This window comes from Grammomys surdaster, unplaced genomic scaffold (assembly GCF_004785775.1).
Source record: "Grammomys surdaster isolate TR1022 unplaced genomic scaffold, NIH_TR_1.0 220, whole genome shotgun sequence".
Lineage (NCBI taxonomy): Eukaryota > Metazoa > Chordata > Mammalia > Rodentia > Muridae > Grammomys > Grammomys surdaster.
The window spans coordinates 4242541-4261080 of record NW_021604665.1 but is presented as its reverse complement, the minus strand read 5'-3'; the positions used below and the strand labels follow the sequence as shown (position 1 = coordinate 4261080).

At 44.5% G+C, this 18540-nt stretch overlaps 1 protein-coding gene across 1 annotated transcript in view; it reads left to right on the top strand.

Annotated features, from left to right (window-relative positions):
* The first annotated feature begins 2310 nt into the window (after positions 1-2310).
* Lrig1 (leucine rich repeats and immunoglobulin like domains 1) overlaps positions 2311-18540 on the top strand; it is a 98391-nt gene continuing 82161 nt past the window's right edge. Inside the window, exon 1 of the mRNA XM_028773021.1 lies at positions 2311-2551. Coding sequence (XP_028628854.1) covers positions 2319-2551 — 233 coding nt within the window. The 5' untranslated portion in view covers positions 2311-2318. The remainder of the gene's footprint in view (positions 2552-18540) is intronic.

Genomic DNA, 18540 nt, shown 5'->3' with positions numbered 1-18540 from the left:
TTTCTCCTTATCCAGTTGGAAGGTGCGTGCTTATGTGGACTGCATGTGTAGTGCATATGTTCCTGCTCATTCGTGCATGTGCACACACATACTAGCTGGAGCGTTCCTGTTCATAGTTCTGAGGTATTACATTTGGCTTTATTTATGCACATGTGAACACTGTTTTGACATCATTTCTGAGGTATAGAGAAAAATGGGAGAGAAACTGGACAGCATTGATCTGATAGTGTAGGCAATCAGGAGAAAGGGAAAGCTGATGTAAGGATGAAAAGAATGGCAAACAAAGCCAGGCATGCTGCACACACCTGTAATGTCAGTTATTCAGGAGGTTGAAACTGGGGGATCACAAGGTTGCCTGGACTACATGATGAGACCCAAACAAACAAAAGAGAAGAGAAGAGAAGAGAAGAGAAGAGAAGAGAAGAGAAGAGAAGAGAAGAGAAGAGAAGAGAAGAGAGAGAACAGACAGCCAGGCAACAATCACTTGACTACTAAATTCAGGTCCAATATTGGTCAAAAAAAGAAAAAAAAAAAACCTTGAGGGACAGTCACATTTAGCATCAAAGCGAATTTCTTGAATATGTCCAATATGTAATAAAAACCCTTTAGTCGGTTGGTGTTTTTCTTCCCTATGAACAGCGTTTCTACTCCATTTCTAGAAAGCCTAAGTTAGATTTAACGTGCTGGAACAAATGTTTTCCAGAAGCCTCTAGAGCCTTAGTTTTCCGACCCTGTGTGCAGTTGAGACACCAGCAAGTCAAAGCGCCCAGAGGCGGCAGCTATGTATTACAGTGCTAATCTCTCTCTCCTTCCATCCCCCCCCTCCATTAAGTGTGTGTGTGTGTGTGCGCGCGCGCGCGCTTGCTTTCGTGCTTGCCTGTGTCCAAGCACTGTTTCACAAGAAGACTATCAATCTATTCTGATCTGTATGTGCGAAACTTACAGTTCTCCCCCCCCCTCTCTCTCTCTCCCTCCCTCCCTCCCTCCCTCCCTCCCTCTCCTGTCTATAAAGAGCACGTCATGGACAATTTCTTGAAAATGGTATTGTAAAGGTTCCAGTTTTCAAAAACAAAACATAACACCACAGCAACCCCCTTTATCCAGGTCCAGAGCACTTCCCGAACTATCCTTCACTAGGGGCGGGGAAGTGGGCGTGCCCTCGAGATTCAATTTCTGCAGCACACAGTTATTTCGGTAGTCAAGGACACATTTCTGGTTTTAAGATATCAAGAAGAACGAGTTTGGAGAAGAAATAAGAAAGGGGGCCCCATCTCTGAGGAAATAACTTAGAAACTCATGAAAGAAAGTTTTAAGTCTTTTTTTTTTCTCCTGGAAGGTATCTAGAAAAAAGGGTGCTCAGTTGCTGTAAATCCATGGTACTGTTTGTAGTCTAGGAGAGCAGAAAAAACCTTGGGACCAGATAGCTCCCAAACCCGTGGATTACAGTTCCAACTTTCTCTTCTCCCCTAGGCTCAATGGACAGATGCTTAGGCCACTTCTCCAGATTCTGGTACTTGGTAGCCAAAATCCTTCCAGTCTCCTTTAAGAGGAGGCAGCACGCCCTTCCTTTTCCCCGCCCAGTCCCCCGCCTTTCACACCTTGGGTGGGAAAAGCGAGCGGAGGCGGGATCTCGGGGAGTGAGCACTCCTATGGGCTCGGAAGCCAAAACGGGGCTCTGGTAGCCAATGAGAAACGTGTAGGGCGGGGCCTAACGCTGTAGCCCTGCAGCCAACGTGGGCCGCTCTCTGCCCGGGGGCCCCCGCGGAGGGGTGTGTGAGGGCGAGCAGCCGGGGCGGGGCCTGGGGCCGCGGGGCTGGACCACGGCGCGGCTGTCCGCTGATTGTTCGCAGCGCCGAGGCACGGTGCGCTCCGGCTGCTCCGGGACGGTGAGGCGCGTGGGGTCCACGGCTATCAGCTCAGAGCCCTCAGTGAGATGCCTCCCCGCGCCACGCGCAGAGGCCGAGGCTAAGCGTTCTCTGTCCTCAGCGGCGGTGGCTCTCGGCGTGCGCCTGGGCTCCGAAGGCGACGCGCAGCGCGGCGGGAACGACGAGCCGCGGTGGCCGAGCACTCACCGCGGGACTCCACAGAGTTCGCCGCGCGCGGGGCTCGGCCCGGATGGGCGCGGGGGTGGCGGTCCCCGCAGGGTGCTGCGAAGCGGCCCGGGCAGAGCGTGCCGGCTGAGCGCCGCGGCCGCGGAGCCGACTGAGGCCGGGTGTCCATGCCCCGGCGCGGAGCCTAGCGCCGAGCGCTGCCCGCGCCCGTGGCCGCCCGCACCTCGCAGCCCTCGCTCTCCGGCTTCGCGGCGCGCTCCAGACAAGATGGCGCGGCCGGGTCCGGGAGTGCTCGGGGCCCCGCGCCTTGCGCCTCGCCTTCTGCTCCGGCTGCTGCTGCTGCAGTTGCTGCTACTGCAATGGCCGGAGTCGGCGGGCGCCCAGGCCGGCCTGCCGGCGCCCTGCGCGGCCGCCTGCACTTGCGCCGGGGACTCGCTGGACTGTAGTGGGCGCGGGCTGGCGACGCTGCCCCGGGACATGCCCTCCTGGACCCGGAGCCTGTGAGTATCTTCTTTGCCTCTTGTCCCAGCGCTGTCACTAAGACGGGGCTGCCGGTGTGCTCAACCGGAGAGGGTGCGGAGTGCGCTCTGTGGCCTGGGAGATTTGTGGGTGGCCGAGTGGAGGTCACGCGTGGGAGCTCGGGAGAGAGGATTCTGCCTCAGGGGTTTGAAGGTGAGCGCGATTCTGGAGAAGAAGCTTGCCTTGTTCGTGAAGATGTAGAACATGAGTGATCATGTAGGGGTGATCGAGTGTGTTTCGTGAAGTCTGGAGGCCAGCGAGTGCGGGGCGTGGAGGGGAGCCACCGGTTTGTCATTTGAAGGTGAGGGTGCTGTCGAGCGCGAAGTGTGTGTGTGTGTGTGTGTGTGTGTGTGTGTGTGAGGGGGTGTGTGAGTGAAGAGTGGAGGTGAGCAAATTTGTATGCATGCGAGCCGGACGATGGCAGAGTGTGGGAGTCTGTGTTGGGATCTCTTTTCCTGTCCTGTAACCCAGCCCTTTGGTGTCTGAGTTCCCTCAACTTAACTCCAGTTGGAAATGAATGACAGTGACTCTCATCTCCAGCTTTCAATTTATTTATATTATTTATTAGTGAGTGTGTGTTGCAGTCTCCTGATCACCATGAAATGGTGGCTTGACTTGGCATTGGCCAGGGCAAAACGGACCATGCTCTGGAGAACCCAGGAGTTGAGAAGCTTTGAGAAAGTTCTTGGAGGTGTCTGAGTGTGGCTGTTTGCTCTTTTCCGCATGGCTGGCATGTACAGGAACTGTGTTCCAGATCCTTTCCTGTCTGTTCCCTGGAGTCCCCTTGGGCTAGATCCACCGGGGTGGGTCTGGTCCCACCCTCGAGTTTCTCCTCCGTAAATGGCACATGTTATTTGTGAAGTAGTGCTACCTCAGGAGAAGTTGACAGGGGCTATCTCTGTCCGTTTGTTTCACCCCACAGAGGTGCACTTCTGTGCTGTTGGGATTGGGGCCCGTCAGGAGTTAGTGGTATTCTTCTTCCAGGACATTTGGCAGGGACAAAAAGACGTTAGATTTCTATAAACATAGTGGAGTAGAATATCATTGTTACACTTAAAAAAAAAAAAACCCTAGACCTTTGAGTCGAATCTTGCTCAGTTATCAGTAATCAGCATCTCTAGAACTATTAGTACCTTCCAGAAAAAGGCCTAGCTTGAGTAGTCTGCTTCTCACTTGAACAGTTGAATGTCTTTCCTAGGACATAGAAGAAGTACAGCAGTAGCTTCAGTCATGACATTTGTTGTTTTAAAAAGAGAAAATGGATGATGCAGGCTTTAACTCACACCTGTGGCTTGATTGCAGAAGACTGGGGCCAGAGTATCTGACTGTCTTGAAGGAGAGAAGTTAATTCTTTTCTAACAAGAAGACTGTGTTCTCAGAATGAGGCCTTGGTCTTTACATTGATCACTTGAGCAAGCTACTGTGTGAGTTCTGAAGCCAGCTGAGACCCTTTTGCTACTGTTGCTGCCTTTAGGATATTTTTTCTTCTTCAGTATCTGCTTCCTCTCTGGAATCCAGTACTGAAAGTGCATGGTCTTAGAGTGGGTTTTAACACAGTGGCTCTATCAGTTCTGGGAGGTGAACACACTATTGCTCTTTGCAAAGATTTTATTTATTAATAGTTGAAGCAGTTTGGGGACACTTCGGGTTTTTCCTTGCAACTTAAGATGGGATTTTATTATTATTATTAAATAATAGAACCCTGTGGGTAGAGTCAGAATATCTTTTCAAGTGTTCACCTGTTGGAAGACTTGCAAAGCCATGTGTCAGGAGTGTTCTGTGGAAGGCTCTGTCCCCAAGCCATACTTCCTGGAGAGGACAGAGTGCTCTTATTTGCACTTTCCTTTTGTCACAAGACCTACCTTGCCTTGCCCTTTTTTGGAGCAGAACTTGCTAGTCATTTTTAGGCTTTTGGTTGCCTACAAGTGACAATTCACACAGCATAAATACCTTTAAAATTGCAGTCTCTTTTACTCACGCAATTTAATGATCAATAAATACCAGACTAAGTATTTTGGGCTTCAGGAGATACGACTCTACTGAAGATGGTTTTAATGGATTAATTTTAAGATTCAAGCAGTTTGGTTTCTGGTTTAGTATGTGGTGTGCGCGCGCAAGCGTGTACACACACACACACACACACACACACACACACACACGGGGGCCTTTGAAGAATACTTATGAGTTTATTTTATTTCTGCTTAAAATGAAGTCAAGAGTGAATTGTCTCCTAACCTTCATACTTCTCAAAATATTTCGCCTCCTAATATTGAGGATTGAACCTAAGTTCTGGAGCATGGTGGGCAAGCTCAGCTCCTTCTGAACTGTCTCTCCAATACCAGCGTTTTCCTTTTAAACTATTGCTTTTTATTTTGGCAGGATAGCAGTGGAGAAAGTCTCCCTATATAATACAATAAAGTATCTTATATTTTCACTGAATTTACACCTTGTAAGGTCATTGTGTCTAGAGAATGCTTTGAGCTAGTTTATAAGCCAATGAAGTAGGTTTACTGCAGCCTGCTCAAACAGTTTCAGGCTGTGGGTTTGCGATAGCAAGAGACCTATGGCTTTGTGGGACTCCTCCCCCTTTTGTAAACAGTACATCTACTTGGAGTTGCTCTTAGGCCAAGTGTAGAGAAGCTAAACATTTTTAATAGTGAATAAAAATTTAGTGTGAGTAGAAAAAGCAGGGTGGTGGTGATAGAAGAAAACAGATCCCTTTCCAAGGCTGAGGATAAACTTACTCTTTATGGCTAGAGTAGTGGAGCATAACTGAGTCGCCTGTCCTGTTGCATAGGTGAGATTGGCATGGTCCAATCAGAACACTCATAAATAGCACCCAACACCTCCCAGAACTGTACAAGAGGTTGAACTTCTTAGAACTCAGGTGTTTGCTTTCCTTGAAACTATTTCTGAGAGCATGATTTCAGAAGCTCTTTAAAAAATATAACAGATTTATGTTAAACTGTTTCTCATCTGTCTAAATTTGAGCAGAAAGTTTAGTTACAAAATACTGTTGGTGTTAACATTTTGAGAGCTAACTGATGGCCTATTGGGAGTAGGAGATAGGCAGGCTTAGGAGGGCAGTCCTTGGATTCTTGTTCAGTGGAGGAAGGGAACAGAGATTCAAGAGCAAGGGCCGTTAGGAAAGGACACCAAATGTGTTCATTCTGAATGCCAGCAGTGAGAGTTTATTGATTTGCTTCGCTTGTATTATGTGTTTTCAGTATCGGGTTGGCTGGCTCAACTCTAGCTGTGCTGGTTTACGCACATAAGTGGTGGTTATGGCTACATTAGACAATATGCTATCTGTGCTTTCACTGGAGAGTTGGGAAACAAGGACAACCCCTGTCAGTCAGATTCTACAGCTGTGCTTCAAGGGCTTGGTGTACAAAGTGTTCTGAGTTAAGGTCCTGGAAACTGCTGTCAATCTTATGCAAATTAGATGACCAAATCCGTTTAGAATCCAAACTGCTGTGTGTGTGCACACATGTATGCATGTGCAGATATGTATGTTTAAATAGAGTACCCAGCTGGTTCATAGTCCCTCCTTACTCTTTCTTTTACTTTTGTCTCATATCACTTTAAGAGCTCAGCAGACCTTAAGCTTGTTTCGATTTGAGGTCGGAGGTTGTTTGAAGTAGAGACGGATTTATTTATTTTGTGGTGCTAGGGATCTGAACTCACTGCCTGGGACATGCTAAACAACTGTGCTTTCCTGCTGAGAAGCTCCACCCTCAGCCCTACAGATCTTGAGGGTACTTGCACCTTTCCAAGTTTTTTCTGCTCCGAGGCCATGTTGAAAAGATCTGTAAGGATGGGATGGAACCCAAGGCTTTGCCTATTCTCAGGCAAGCATTCTATTAACTGAGCGGTCTCCTCATCACATTGTCCCCTTTCAAGGCGCTATTTTAAGAATCAGCGCGCTCATCTCGTTCTATAATTACATATAGTTACTAGATTTCACAAACTTTGGACTTCTGAGTGTATTATAGGCAGTGATTCTTGGTAAGATCTTGAGAAGGCTGGGGACAGTGCATTGTGCTGTGTTAAGAGCTTCTTTCTGTCCCATGTCCCTGTATGCCTGCTCTCCAGCCTCCTCCTTCTTTGGCTAATTATCTCTCCTGGGTTCCCTGGGCTGCTTCCCTGACCAGTTGGGTTGCCCTCTGGCTGACCTTTTTCCACTGTCAGGCTCTATGCTCACAATGAAAGAGTCTCTTCCCTTCTCTGCAGAAGTATTCCCATGGAGCAAAGCCTTGTCAGTAGAGATAGAAATGCCCCAGAGCTGGCTAGAGGCTAGTGAGACACCTGGCTCTAAAATATGCACCTGCCTGGAAGCAAGGTCTGTGAGATAGCAAGAGTTTTTAGAAGTGAGGGGAAAAGCTAGAAGAGAGAGTCATTGAATTGCAAGCAGTAAGAATGGTGGTGGTTTTGTTGGTTTTTGTCATCCTCTTCCTAGTCCTTCTATTCCTCTTCCTCCTCCTCTTTTTTTTCTTCCTCCTTCTCTTCCTTCTCCTTTCCCTCATTTGTTTAGAACATAAAAGGGATTCCTTACCCTATAGGTTGCAAGATTAAGTTTCCTGGGTAAGCCTAACTTTCAACTAGTTTTGTTGAGCTTGGTGACATCTACTCACCGAGGACCTTCCCCCTCCTCATCAATCCCAGTTTGAAACCCTGGGGGTCTTTCAGAAGTGAACAGGACTTCAGGCTGTGTTAATATCCAGAGTTGATTACAATGGATGCTCTTTCAAAGGTTAAAGCTTTGTCTTGAGAAAGGAGAAAGGAGTGGAGAGAAGTCCCTGGCAGAGGAAGAAAAATCGCAAAACTCTCAATTGGTGTCTGACCTGTAGGAGGTTTAGGAATCATTAGTAATATGTTTAAAGTTTAGGTGTGGTATAGAAGCAGTGGGGTCCATGAAGAGTGGATGTCCTTCCTTCAGTTCTTGCGCTGTGCAGTGAGTGACTGGCTATCTTCTGCTGTTGTTCCTAGTATCTTGTGCTGTGCAGTGAGTGACTGGCTATCTCTGCTGTTGTTCCTAGTAATGTTGCAGTTTTGGTTCTGTCTCCTTATGGACCTGTTGAAGACCAGAATTAAACTTCGTACAGTGGAAATTACATTCGTTTATTTAGTCCAAGTGTTTTATTGTACTAATGAAAATTTCAGTTTTTCACCAGTTAAATTGCAAACTCCTAGTTTGTGTCCACACGCTCTTGGGTGGGCATTCGTTTTCTCATCCAAGAGCTTTATGCTTTATGTTTGTATGCTGTCATGTTTTCTGTAATTCAGTGCTTAATTTGTGGGTTTAGAAATACTCATTTTGATTATTTTAAATTATGTGTATGCCTGAGTGTCTGACTGTGGTGTATATACCCATGAGTGCAGGTGTCCTTGGATGGCAAAGGTGTTGGATTCTCTTGGAGCTGAAGTTACAGGCAGTTATGAGCTGTATGGTCTGGGTGCTAGGAACTGAATACAGGTCTTCCAGCAGAGTAAAAAGTACACTTAAGTGCTCAGCTTTCTCTCTGACCTTTATCATCTGTTCTTTTGACCCAAACATATTTTGCATAGACTTCTAAAACAGAGTTCCAAAATCTGCTAATAAAAGTTGTTCTTTTTTTTTTTCAGTAATGGTTTCTTTCTTTCCCTCGTTCTTGTACTCTTTGATCCTCTGCCTTGAGTTCTTTGTATCCTCTCTAAATGGACACTGGGTCCTTATACCCTGGTGTCTGATTAGTGTGATGGATGGGAATGGCATGGATGGGACTTCCTTTATTTTTACTCTCCTATATATGTTGGTGCCATCCACCTTGCAGGGCACATGGGGTGGGACTGGGGGAACCACCTCCACCTTTCACTTCCTAGTGATGATAGAAAGCTTGAAAGTTATTCTTAAGGTTTGTTTCTGGTATCCTCGCTCTCCAGCCCTTTGCCCCTGGTTTCTTTCAAGGGGATGATAGTATCTTGTCTGGTAACAGCTGTGCAGACAGTTAAATTGTGCATGTGTGCCGTTGCTTCCTCTATGGAGTTTGCCTCTTGAAGGTTAAGATGGCAGTACCTCATCTTGCATCCGTTCTCATGACTAGTCCCTCCAAGTTGCATTTCCCAGTGACGAAAGGCTTTCCTGGGGAAGGTTTACTTTTCAGATAGGAAGGAATCTTTTGGTGTGGGAGCATAGCGTGACTCACAAGCCAGGCACCGTGCTCCAGCAGCCGTTTTGGTGGTTTGGGAAAGCTGCAACAGGTAGACTTAGTGTGCCTTGGGAATCTCAGATGAATAGGCAGGAAGCGGTACACAGTTGCAGTCAATTATACAATTAGCAAAAATTGTTGAGGTAGTTTAAAATCTATTCCAGTTGTACAAATATTGCCTATGTAGCATTATTCGTTTGGGAAGGTGCATGGGAAAGAGCAGGAAAGTGAGAAGTCCTTAAACCAATCACGTTTCCCTCTTTGTTTCTCAAGGTTTCATTGAAATTGAGCTCTACCCAAATACAGGTAGCTGGGTAGCTTGGAAGAATGCAGGTGTGTTCTTCCAGATGAGATTAGATTACAGGCTTTAAGACCGGCTGATGCTCACTGCTTACCCACCTCTATTTGGAAAGACTCTGGAGGAGAGGAGGTAGGAGGGGAGACAGTTATTGGTTGAAGACAGATAACAAGTTTCATTTGTTTTGGTCTGTTTACAATGGTGTGGTAACTTGTAGGTGGCACAGACAGTAAATGCAGGGCCATTTGAAGAGCCTGGCAAGGATGCACCTTGAAAAGCCGTTTGCTGTTGATCCTGGTGCACCTGTCTGTGAGTCCTTCCCCTTGTGCATGGCCATAATTCACAGCCTTGCCCACCTGAATGGCTGCGATTGTTTGCAGCCTTATTACTATTTAATCTAACCTGACCGGTAAGACCCATTGTGCTAACAACTAGTCCGTTCATCTCCTTGAGGCCCGGATTCATTGCTGCTTCCTTGTGAACCAGGATACCGGTTCCAATCACCGCTCCTTGAGTTTATTTTGGCAAAAGACAAGAAAGTATGACCTGTCTTTAAGTCTTTGTGATGCATAGGTCTCTTTTATGATCAGCAGGTATTGGAAATGAATGAATGAGTACCATTTTTTTTTCCTACAAGCAACCCTGTCCCATTCTTTTAAAAGTTGGTTTAAAAACCAAAGTTAATCCTTAAAATTTGTCTTCTGTAGCTTCTTTGTGCAGCAGCGAGCAGTTGCCCCCAACCCCACTCCCTGACTGTCCTTTGACCCTTCTAGTAATTTATAATTTTCTGTTCAAATAGTTCACTGCTCAGGTCACCAGAACACGCATTGCACTGGTAAATCCTTCCTTCTGTATTACCTACTTGATGATGGCTGCCTAGGGACCATTAGGACTGAGCTTCTGAACTGGGGCATCAGGCATCTAGGTAGCTCTAGGTCCTGTGGTACCAGTACTTTTTACATTTGAAAGCATTTGCTCTGAAGCACTTGCCCTTTGGGTTGGACTGCAGGAAGGGGCTGTGAAAACTGTCAGCTGACTGGGACAAAGCCTGTTGCAGAGAGAATGTTTTTTATTCTTGTGAGATGATTAGAAAGATTGGCCTTAAAACCAATTCTGAGTTAAGGAAACATTTGCCATGTTGCCTCCGTTAATGTAGGGTGTTTTCTTCTTACCGTTGTTTTATAAGAGAGACAAGTGGACAGTGTATTAATGATGTCATGAATCCTGAAACTGGCAGCCTTCTTCAATAATTGCCAACTCACGGCCTGTCTCATAGGCTCCATGCTCCCGTATTCTTTCTCCTTCTACAGTTTTTAAAAGAAGTAAATCCAAAGCATGCCATTTTATTTGTAAATGTGTAGGACTTTCATTTAACAGTTGTTTTTCTTTGGGTGGGGGGGACTATGCTCACATGGAAATTCTTCACTAAAAGATGACTTTAAGAAATATGAACACGAACAAGTTCTAAAAAATAATGAACTCGTTTTCTAAAGGAAATTTTGACAAATTGTTTACAGGATGTTTACCAAGTGTATATTTCATTCACTTTGGTTTTTATAGTCTCAAATTACATGTTATTTTTTTCCCTACCTTTGGTTTTTGTGGGGAGGGTTTAAAGAATTTTTGGGACCTGAGCTCCTGATCAGGCTGTACAAGTCACATTAGTTTTCTTCTTTCTCTATAGATCCTAAATCGAGAGGGTTCCTCCAAGCTATTATTTAGATTAGAATCTATTAGCAAGCAAATATAATTACAATGGGTCATTTAAAAGTGGTATTTTAGATATTATTATTATTATCATTTAATGTAGAGATAACTAGCCAGTTGGTTGTAGCTAAGTCTTGAATTTGAATTGAGTTAACTCATGTTTACTTTGCAGGGCCTGACCCTCCAGCTGTGTCTACTTGAGTCTGCTTTAAATAGAGTTAGAAGCACCCTATAAGAAAATCCCCCAAAAGCTCAGAGCCAGCTTCCTGGAACCCTCTGGGCTCCTTTTAGCTTCACACAGATTAGAACAATGCTTCTTCCTCCTTGCTGCTGAGAGGTTTGTGTTGTAGAAGTCCAGGACTCTGTTTCTCTCTTGTCTTTCTGTTGGTTGGAGGAATTTCTTTAAAATAAAGCCGATGATTGTCATATTCCGTCTGTGAAAACCTAACTCTAGGTAAGTTATATAGTATTTAGTGGTTTAAAAACCCATCCTGCATGTGTCATTTTAAGCTCACAGACTCAGTTAAGCATAATTAAACCACTGTCATATTTGATTAGATACCATTTACAGTGTATCCTCTTGTTTACAAATGCATACATACACAAAAGAGTTTGAGAAAAACTTATAGGCAGGAGAACTAAATATAAGGGTCTGATCGTGCCTTTAAGTTCTGTTTTGCAAACTGGGATGTGTGGTACCTAGGTTCAGCTCCATGCTCACATACTGAGTTTTTATTTTGTTTTTGACTAAAATAATTTTGTGTGCGTCTGTGACTTCCTTTCTCCACCTGGAACAGTGTGAGTTTCTGGCTCATGAGTGCTTAGTGTTTGCAAAACTTTATAAACAGTCAGAAGAGCTTGTAGCTTCCAGGAAGTGGGTTGTTGATGCAACCGAGTGATGGATGCTGAAGCTGATACTCAAGTGGGGGGATTGCCGGCTCCTCTTCAGGAGAGGGGAACCAGAAACCAAGCCAAACTGAGTATTCACTAGCTATCAGGCTACCTCACTCCCAATTCACTGTTTTCTCAGACCCAATGTCTGTGTCTTGTCCACATGTAATCTGTCGTCATGGAAGAGGCTCTGCCTTACCCAAGAGAAAAACCAGAAATTCTGATAAGATTTTCATTTTATATTTGAAATGATGTATGTATGTGTGTGTATGTATATGTATTTGTTGTATGTGAATGTGTTCATATAAGTGTGCATGTGTGTGAGTGTGTGTGTGTGTATGTGTGTGTGTATGTGTACGTGTACTCTCGCCCATGGAGCCCAGAAGAGGGTGTTAGATACTATGGAGCTGGAGTTTCAAGTGTTTCCCAGCCACCTAACATTGGGGGCTGGAGTTCAGTGTCTGGGCCTCATGGTTAAACAGCAAGTGCTCCTAATCACTGCGCTCTCTCTTCAGCCCCTGAGAAGATTTCTAGATGATTTCACAAGTCTGTTTGAAATAATATTTGGGAACAGTTTAATTATATTAAGTCTGGACCCACAAATGAAAAATGATTTCACCTCAAGTATTAATGATTTAGTCTGTAGAACTTTGTCTCATGTTCTTAAATTTTCTTGCTCTTTGTTTGTTTGTTCTAGAGACAAGGTCTCCACTGTGTAGCCCAGGCTGGCCTTAAACTCACTGCTGTCCTCATTCTCAGTCTCTTTAAGTGCTAGCATTATAAGCATGTGCCACCATGCCTGGCTATTTACTTGCCTAAAAACAAAACAAACAAACTAAACCCCTGGCAAATCCCCAAAAGAGCTAGTAAAAAAACTAACAACAAAGTTCTTAAAATGCTGAAGGTGTATGTTCACAGCTTCCGTAACTTTCTTTGGGCCAGAGGGGAACAGGAGGCAAGGCTGGATCTTCTTCTGAAACACTTGTGTGTGAAGTCTTGGTACTTAGTACATCTTTCCAGAGGAGAGGAGCCTAGAGCCTTAGAAATGTCTTAAAGAATTTCTTGACTAATTGGGGAGGAAGACTATTGACTTAGAGAAGAAGTGAATTTCCTAAAGCCGTGGATAGTAAGAATGTGGTAGTATGGAAACTAGCTTGCTGCTGAGTGGCAGCAGGCCTGGAGTTCTGTCCTGCTCTGCTGCTGACAGGTAGTGTGACCTTGAGCTGGTCACCTACTTCCCTATCTGTAAGAGACTTAAGACTTACAAAATTTCATTTTTAGGGTTATGATTCTGGTAGAAGCAAAGAGGGAATGAACTTACTGCTTATCGGATTTACTGTTAAGAGAGTAAGTGGGTCTGTGTATGGGATGCTTAGTTGAAAGTACTCTGTGGCTTTTCTGCACAGATACCCAGAACAGCCAAAGGAGAAATGGATTGTTGTGGGAGGGACTCAGTTAGGGAACCTTCACTGAGCCTTTGTTATTATTAAGGAGAATCAAATAGTGCATTTAAAAGCAAAGGTGGAACTTTCCCAATCTGAAAGTCCAAAATGCTTCAGAATTGAACAGTTTTTGAGCACTAGCATGACACCACAAGTGGAAAATTCCATACTGAGAACTTGGTTTTCATGTACAAAAGTATTAAAATTAGTGTATAAAGTTGCCTTGAGGCTATGTGTATAAGGTGTATATGAATCATAAATGAAATCATGTTTAGACTTGGGTAGCATCTTCATATAAATAACCCAGAGCTTAAAAAAAAAAAATCTGAGATCTGAAAATCTGTGGCCCCTGTGCATTCTGGATAAAGGATTCTGGGCCAAAGAAAACCATGGACCTGCAAACTTGATATCTTTGACTTATCTTTTTAGGAACATAGCTTTAGAGAAAAGGCAAGAAGTAACAGGATCATTTTAGTCGGGTTTTCTTAGGGCCATTGAGAGCCACGGATGGAGTAGTTGGATCACTGAAGTTGTCCCCAGACTGATAATCTTTCAGCTCTATTGGCTGAGTACAGATTCAGTAGCAACAGCTGCAAGGGAGGACACACCCACAGCTATGTCCTTTGGAGCCAGCTTGCCTTTGGTTATATGCATGAACATGGCTGATTCTGAGTAGCTTTAAGCCATTTTCCCAGGGAGCTTTTCTGTGTGCCTTTCAGTGTGGACACTCAGCGGCCTGACTTTTGTACAGCTCAGTGACTTCTTTCTCCAGTTTTTGAATTCGCTCTCTCTTTTTTAAAAAATTGTTTTATTTGTTTAGCCTATTTTTGTTGTTGTCCAGTAGATATCAAATTTACCCATCTATGGGTTTCCTTTTGGTTTAACACTGTTTTTGGAAAGTCTTGATTTATGCCAAATAGGCGTTTTGTGGAGAACCTAGTAGCTTTTTGTTTTCTGTGCTTTTTATTTTAAACAGTTATTTGTGTTATTTGTATGTATGTGTTCTTGTTTTTGTGGGTGTGGATGTAGGTATGGGGGAGTCTGGAGGCCAGTGTTGGGTGTCTTTCCTCCATGTCTCCCTACTTTATTTTGAAGTCTGTCACTGAAACTGAAGCTCATCCTTTAGGCTAGCTTGGGTGGCCAGAGGCTTTATTCAGAACCTGGTGCTCAGGTTACAGAGACGGGCTTCCTCAGCCAGCTAATTATGTGGGTGCTAGAGATCCGAACTCAGGTCCCTGTGCACACACAGCATGCATTTTATCTGCTAAGCTGTTTCTGCAGCCCGTTCTCTGTGCTCTCCACAGCCTCCTTCCTTCTATGTGCATTTGTTGTCTTCACTGGAGATTCTTGGGCTTTTCCTTTTATGAATTTTTTTTTTTAAACTTTGTATGTTTTCCTGAGGCCTGAGGGTGTTTTTCTGTTCTTTTGTTTAAAGCATGCTTCTGGGAGTTGAAGCTTTGTTTGGGGCTGCAACCTGAATGGAGTGAAGTTGGAGGCCAGGTAGTGGTGTTTGAAACCTCTTGATATAAGTTTAGCAGGAATCAGAGACTATTTTAGGACTGAATAGTCCAAAAAGCTACTTAAAAAAAAATCTTATTAAGAGATGAGGAGATAGCTCAGTTATTAACATATGCGAGATCCCATGTTTTATCCTCAGAATGCATGTAACAAAATCCAAGCCCCATGATTTGCACCTGAAATCCCAGTCCTGGGAGGGCAGAGGCAGGCAGATAGATCCCTGGGCTCACTGGGCAACCATTTCAGTCTACTTAGTGATCGACAGACCAGCAAGAGAGGATGTTTCCTGTCTCAAAAAGAAAAGGTCAGGTGGTACCTAATGACACATGAGGTTGTCTTCTGACCTGCACATGTACATATGTGCCTCCTCCCCCCTCACACATGTACACACATGACACATGTGCAGCCTTATATGTGTACAGCCTTACACATAGGCTCAGCACTAAGAGGAAGAGCAGACGAATCAGGAGTTCAAGACCAACACCTACTATAGACTGAGGTTGAAGCCAGTCTGGACTACATTTGATAATTGTCTAAACAAACAAACAAACAAAAATCAAATGGCAGCCCTTTTCTGTTGTGTTATTTAAGATCAAAATAGCCCAAATGATTTTCCCACCCTTCCACGAGCTTAATATAGAGTGCCATTTTCTGTCACTCCTGTGACCTTCTCTGTCTTTACCATTTGTGTCTGATCTTCTCTCAGAATTCTCAGTCCTGTTAGGTAAGTTTCCACCTCACTCAGTGTGTGGAAAGCCAAAGGAACTAGGATTGTTTCAGGCCAGCCTGTGTACAGAACTAAAGACACATGGTGTGGGATTTAGCTGTGAGGTACTGCTGTGTGTAGGATCTGTGATGCCCTCATAATCCATTGAGGAAAAGGGTTGACAGTGGCCTTCCTCGGGCGGGAGCAGTGCTGCTTATCAGAACTTTCTGCTTGTATGTAAGAGAGAACCTTTGGAAAGAATCTCAGACATAAAACAAACATTATGGCAAGTGCCCCCTTCCCTCCTTCTCCTCTTCTATTTTCTACGTTCTGCTTGAGAACTCCTTCAAAGAATCAGATGTGTTGGTGCCGCAAGCTGCACAGTTATTGTTAAAGAATTTGGAGATATAATTGAAAACAAACTGTTGAGCAGAGCAGATCTAGGCAAGTTCTAGCTCTGAGGGAGAAGGGAATTCCAAGTTCTTCCTCTATTTGGAGCTGATGTCTCAGAACACTTGTTCTGTAGATGAATCATCAGTGAACTCTACATCTGGGAGTTACATGTTGGGAAACGGTATTCTTTTGAAATGTAGAAGAAACATAAAAGCATACATAAAGTTACAGTGCAGTTGGAAAATTGTAGTCAGAGTTTAAAAAAATATATATAACATTGAGGTGAAACCTGCAGATTGACCATGAGATTGTGATTCTTAAAATCGGATGTCCGTATCTGGAAGCACTATAGCTAACTTACTTATTGGGACCCCGTCCTTTGTGTTTGGGGCAGCTGACATTTAAGAACTATCATGGACACCAGCTGAGGAATCATCAGCCGCAGCAAGTGTGACTTCGGAGTTTGAGTCACCTAAACATTTGTTTTGTGCTCCGTAAGTCCGTTCAGCTTCCGTTTGCCAGTGAAGGCCCTAGAAAATCCATGGTTCAGGCTCTGTGAAAAGAGCACTCACTGTCATCTGTGAGCTTCATATCACAGGCTGTGGTTGGGAGATAAAGCATCCTATGGTCTCTGATTAGAAGCGGCACCCCAGGAACATGGCCTTGTTTGTCTGAGTGGCTTTGGACAATTTGTTTTCTTTTTGCCTCAGTTTTTTCTTACTTAAAATGAGGATGACTTTACCCACCTTATTGAGTTCGTTTAAGGACAAATGCCTAACACGTGGTTGAAGCCCATAGAGTTGTAACAGTTTATGTTTTTATAGCAGGATACATGTGCTAACTAATTTGATTATCATCCCATTGAAATATATCATGGTATTTTATACACCAAGTCCAGGGTTGGTACTGGTCAGGGCCTAGTAGCAGTAGCTTGAGTTAGAAGTCTAGTCTGCTTGCACATGATCGGAGTAGAAAAAAAACACTGTAAGACAGGGCCTGGCCCTTGCATTCTTTTCAGGTCTGAGTTCCTTGAGGTCAGCCACTGGCCCCTCTGCTCTTGAGTGGCCAAAATTACCTAGCTTTTGGCATACAGTTGGTGCTTTATTAATGGTGTCTGAAATGTGATTTTGGAGTACATGCTTCTTCCTAGGCTGGTTTGTGCTTTGCCTCTTTGGTGAGGAGGTGGTAGCAGGCACATATGCCTTGCCATCTGTTGTTTATTGTTTCTGTTAGGTTGTGGTTTGTGTCCCTGTTGCGTGTTTCTTTGGTTTCTGGAGCAACTGCCAATATTATATGCTTGGGGATCAAAAAAAAGTAAACTATTTATAAACAGTAAAGTATCCTTGGGTTTGGAAAGTGTTTTTCTTAAATGCGTGTATATTTGGTGGCTTTATTATAATCTCACTGATGTATCATTAGACAGTTTGCAGATTGAGGCTCATCTAAAAGATGGACAAGTCAGAGTCCAGCCTTGTGTAACCAGCACACAAACAGCCTTGGTGATAAGGCCCCGGTGTTAATGCTGACCCGAGCAGTGTATTTTTAACTCAAGAACATATAAACAGTTTAGCCTGCTGATGGAGTTTATACTTGCCCAAAATCCTTGGCATGCCTAGGGCTGGGTGGTGCTGGGGAGTACATTGTGGTCTTAGGAGAATGCGTCGACCAGCAGTTACCCATGGCCCCCTACCCTTCATTTTAGAAAAAGGAATGCAGAGATGGAAAGAGTGACGGGACATGCTGCTTGCTGATTTTGTATGGTACATTTTACATTGAACTTTAAAAAGTACCTTTTCTCTGTGTTGTGTAGGTGTGAGGTGGGGGTAGAGAGCTGTTGACTCAGATTTTGTCCTTGCCTTCTCCCCTCCCCTCTTAAGCCACAAGGGGTCTTTGCAGAGTTACAAATTAGAATAGACTCCTGCTGCAGGCTGTCCACTCACTTTTGAGCTTCATAGCTGGCTCCGTCTGTCCGTGCTATCATGTGGTGCTTTTTCTAGCTTCTGTACTGCCACCTTGTCCTGTGTATATCTGGAAGAGGGGTTCTCACTCTTTGACACTCCTATCTGTCCTTTTAAAATGTCTGTTCCCCTGGAAACTATCATCTGTATTCTCTTTGACTTGAATTCCCATCTGGAAGACCCTGCAGTACTCATACAGGCTTTGCAGGGCATTGATTTGGTTGATATGTGGCACCTCGTTTGTCTGTAAGCTGCCAGGGAGTTGAGGCTGCTTCATTTTTCTTTTTTCACAGAATCTAGCATCAAGTCTAGTGTCCAGGCAGCACAGATACAGACATACAAAGATTGACAGTCCTTCTTCCCTCTCTGGGAAGTCTTGGATAGCTCAGGCTGGCCTCTAATATGCTAAGTAGTCAAGAATGACCTTGAACTTGTGATTGTCCTCTTCTACCTCCCGGGTGCTGTCATTACAGGTGTGTGCTACTGCCCCTGCTGTATTCAAGGATGGGACTGAGCCCAGGGCTTCCTGAATGTTAGGCATTTGTAGTCTACCAATTGAGCCAGATCCGGACCCATGGTCTTCTCTCTCTCTACTTTTCTAAGTCCAATAGAACAGAACAGCTCAGGCTTCCCATGGCTGTGTATCTGTTCATTTCCTATTTATTGACCTATTTTTTTGATAGCCCCCTTCATCTTCTACCAAGTGCTCATGTTGAAAATGTAGAAGGAACAGGAAAGTTTTAGCACCTTCAGCAGGAGTTTGAAAGATGACAGACAGGCACTAGAGGCACTGCCTGGGAGGGACCTTTCTTCCCTGTGGACTCCCTGAGCTCCACTTCCTTGCTGGAGTCTTCCCCATGGCTGTCCTT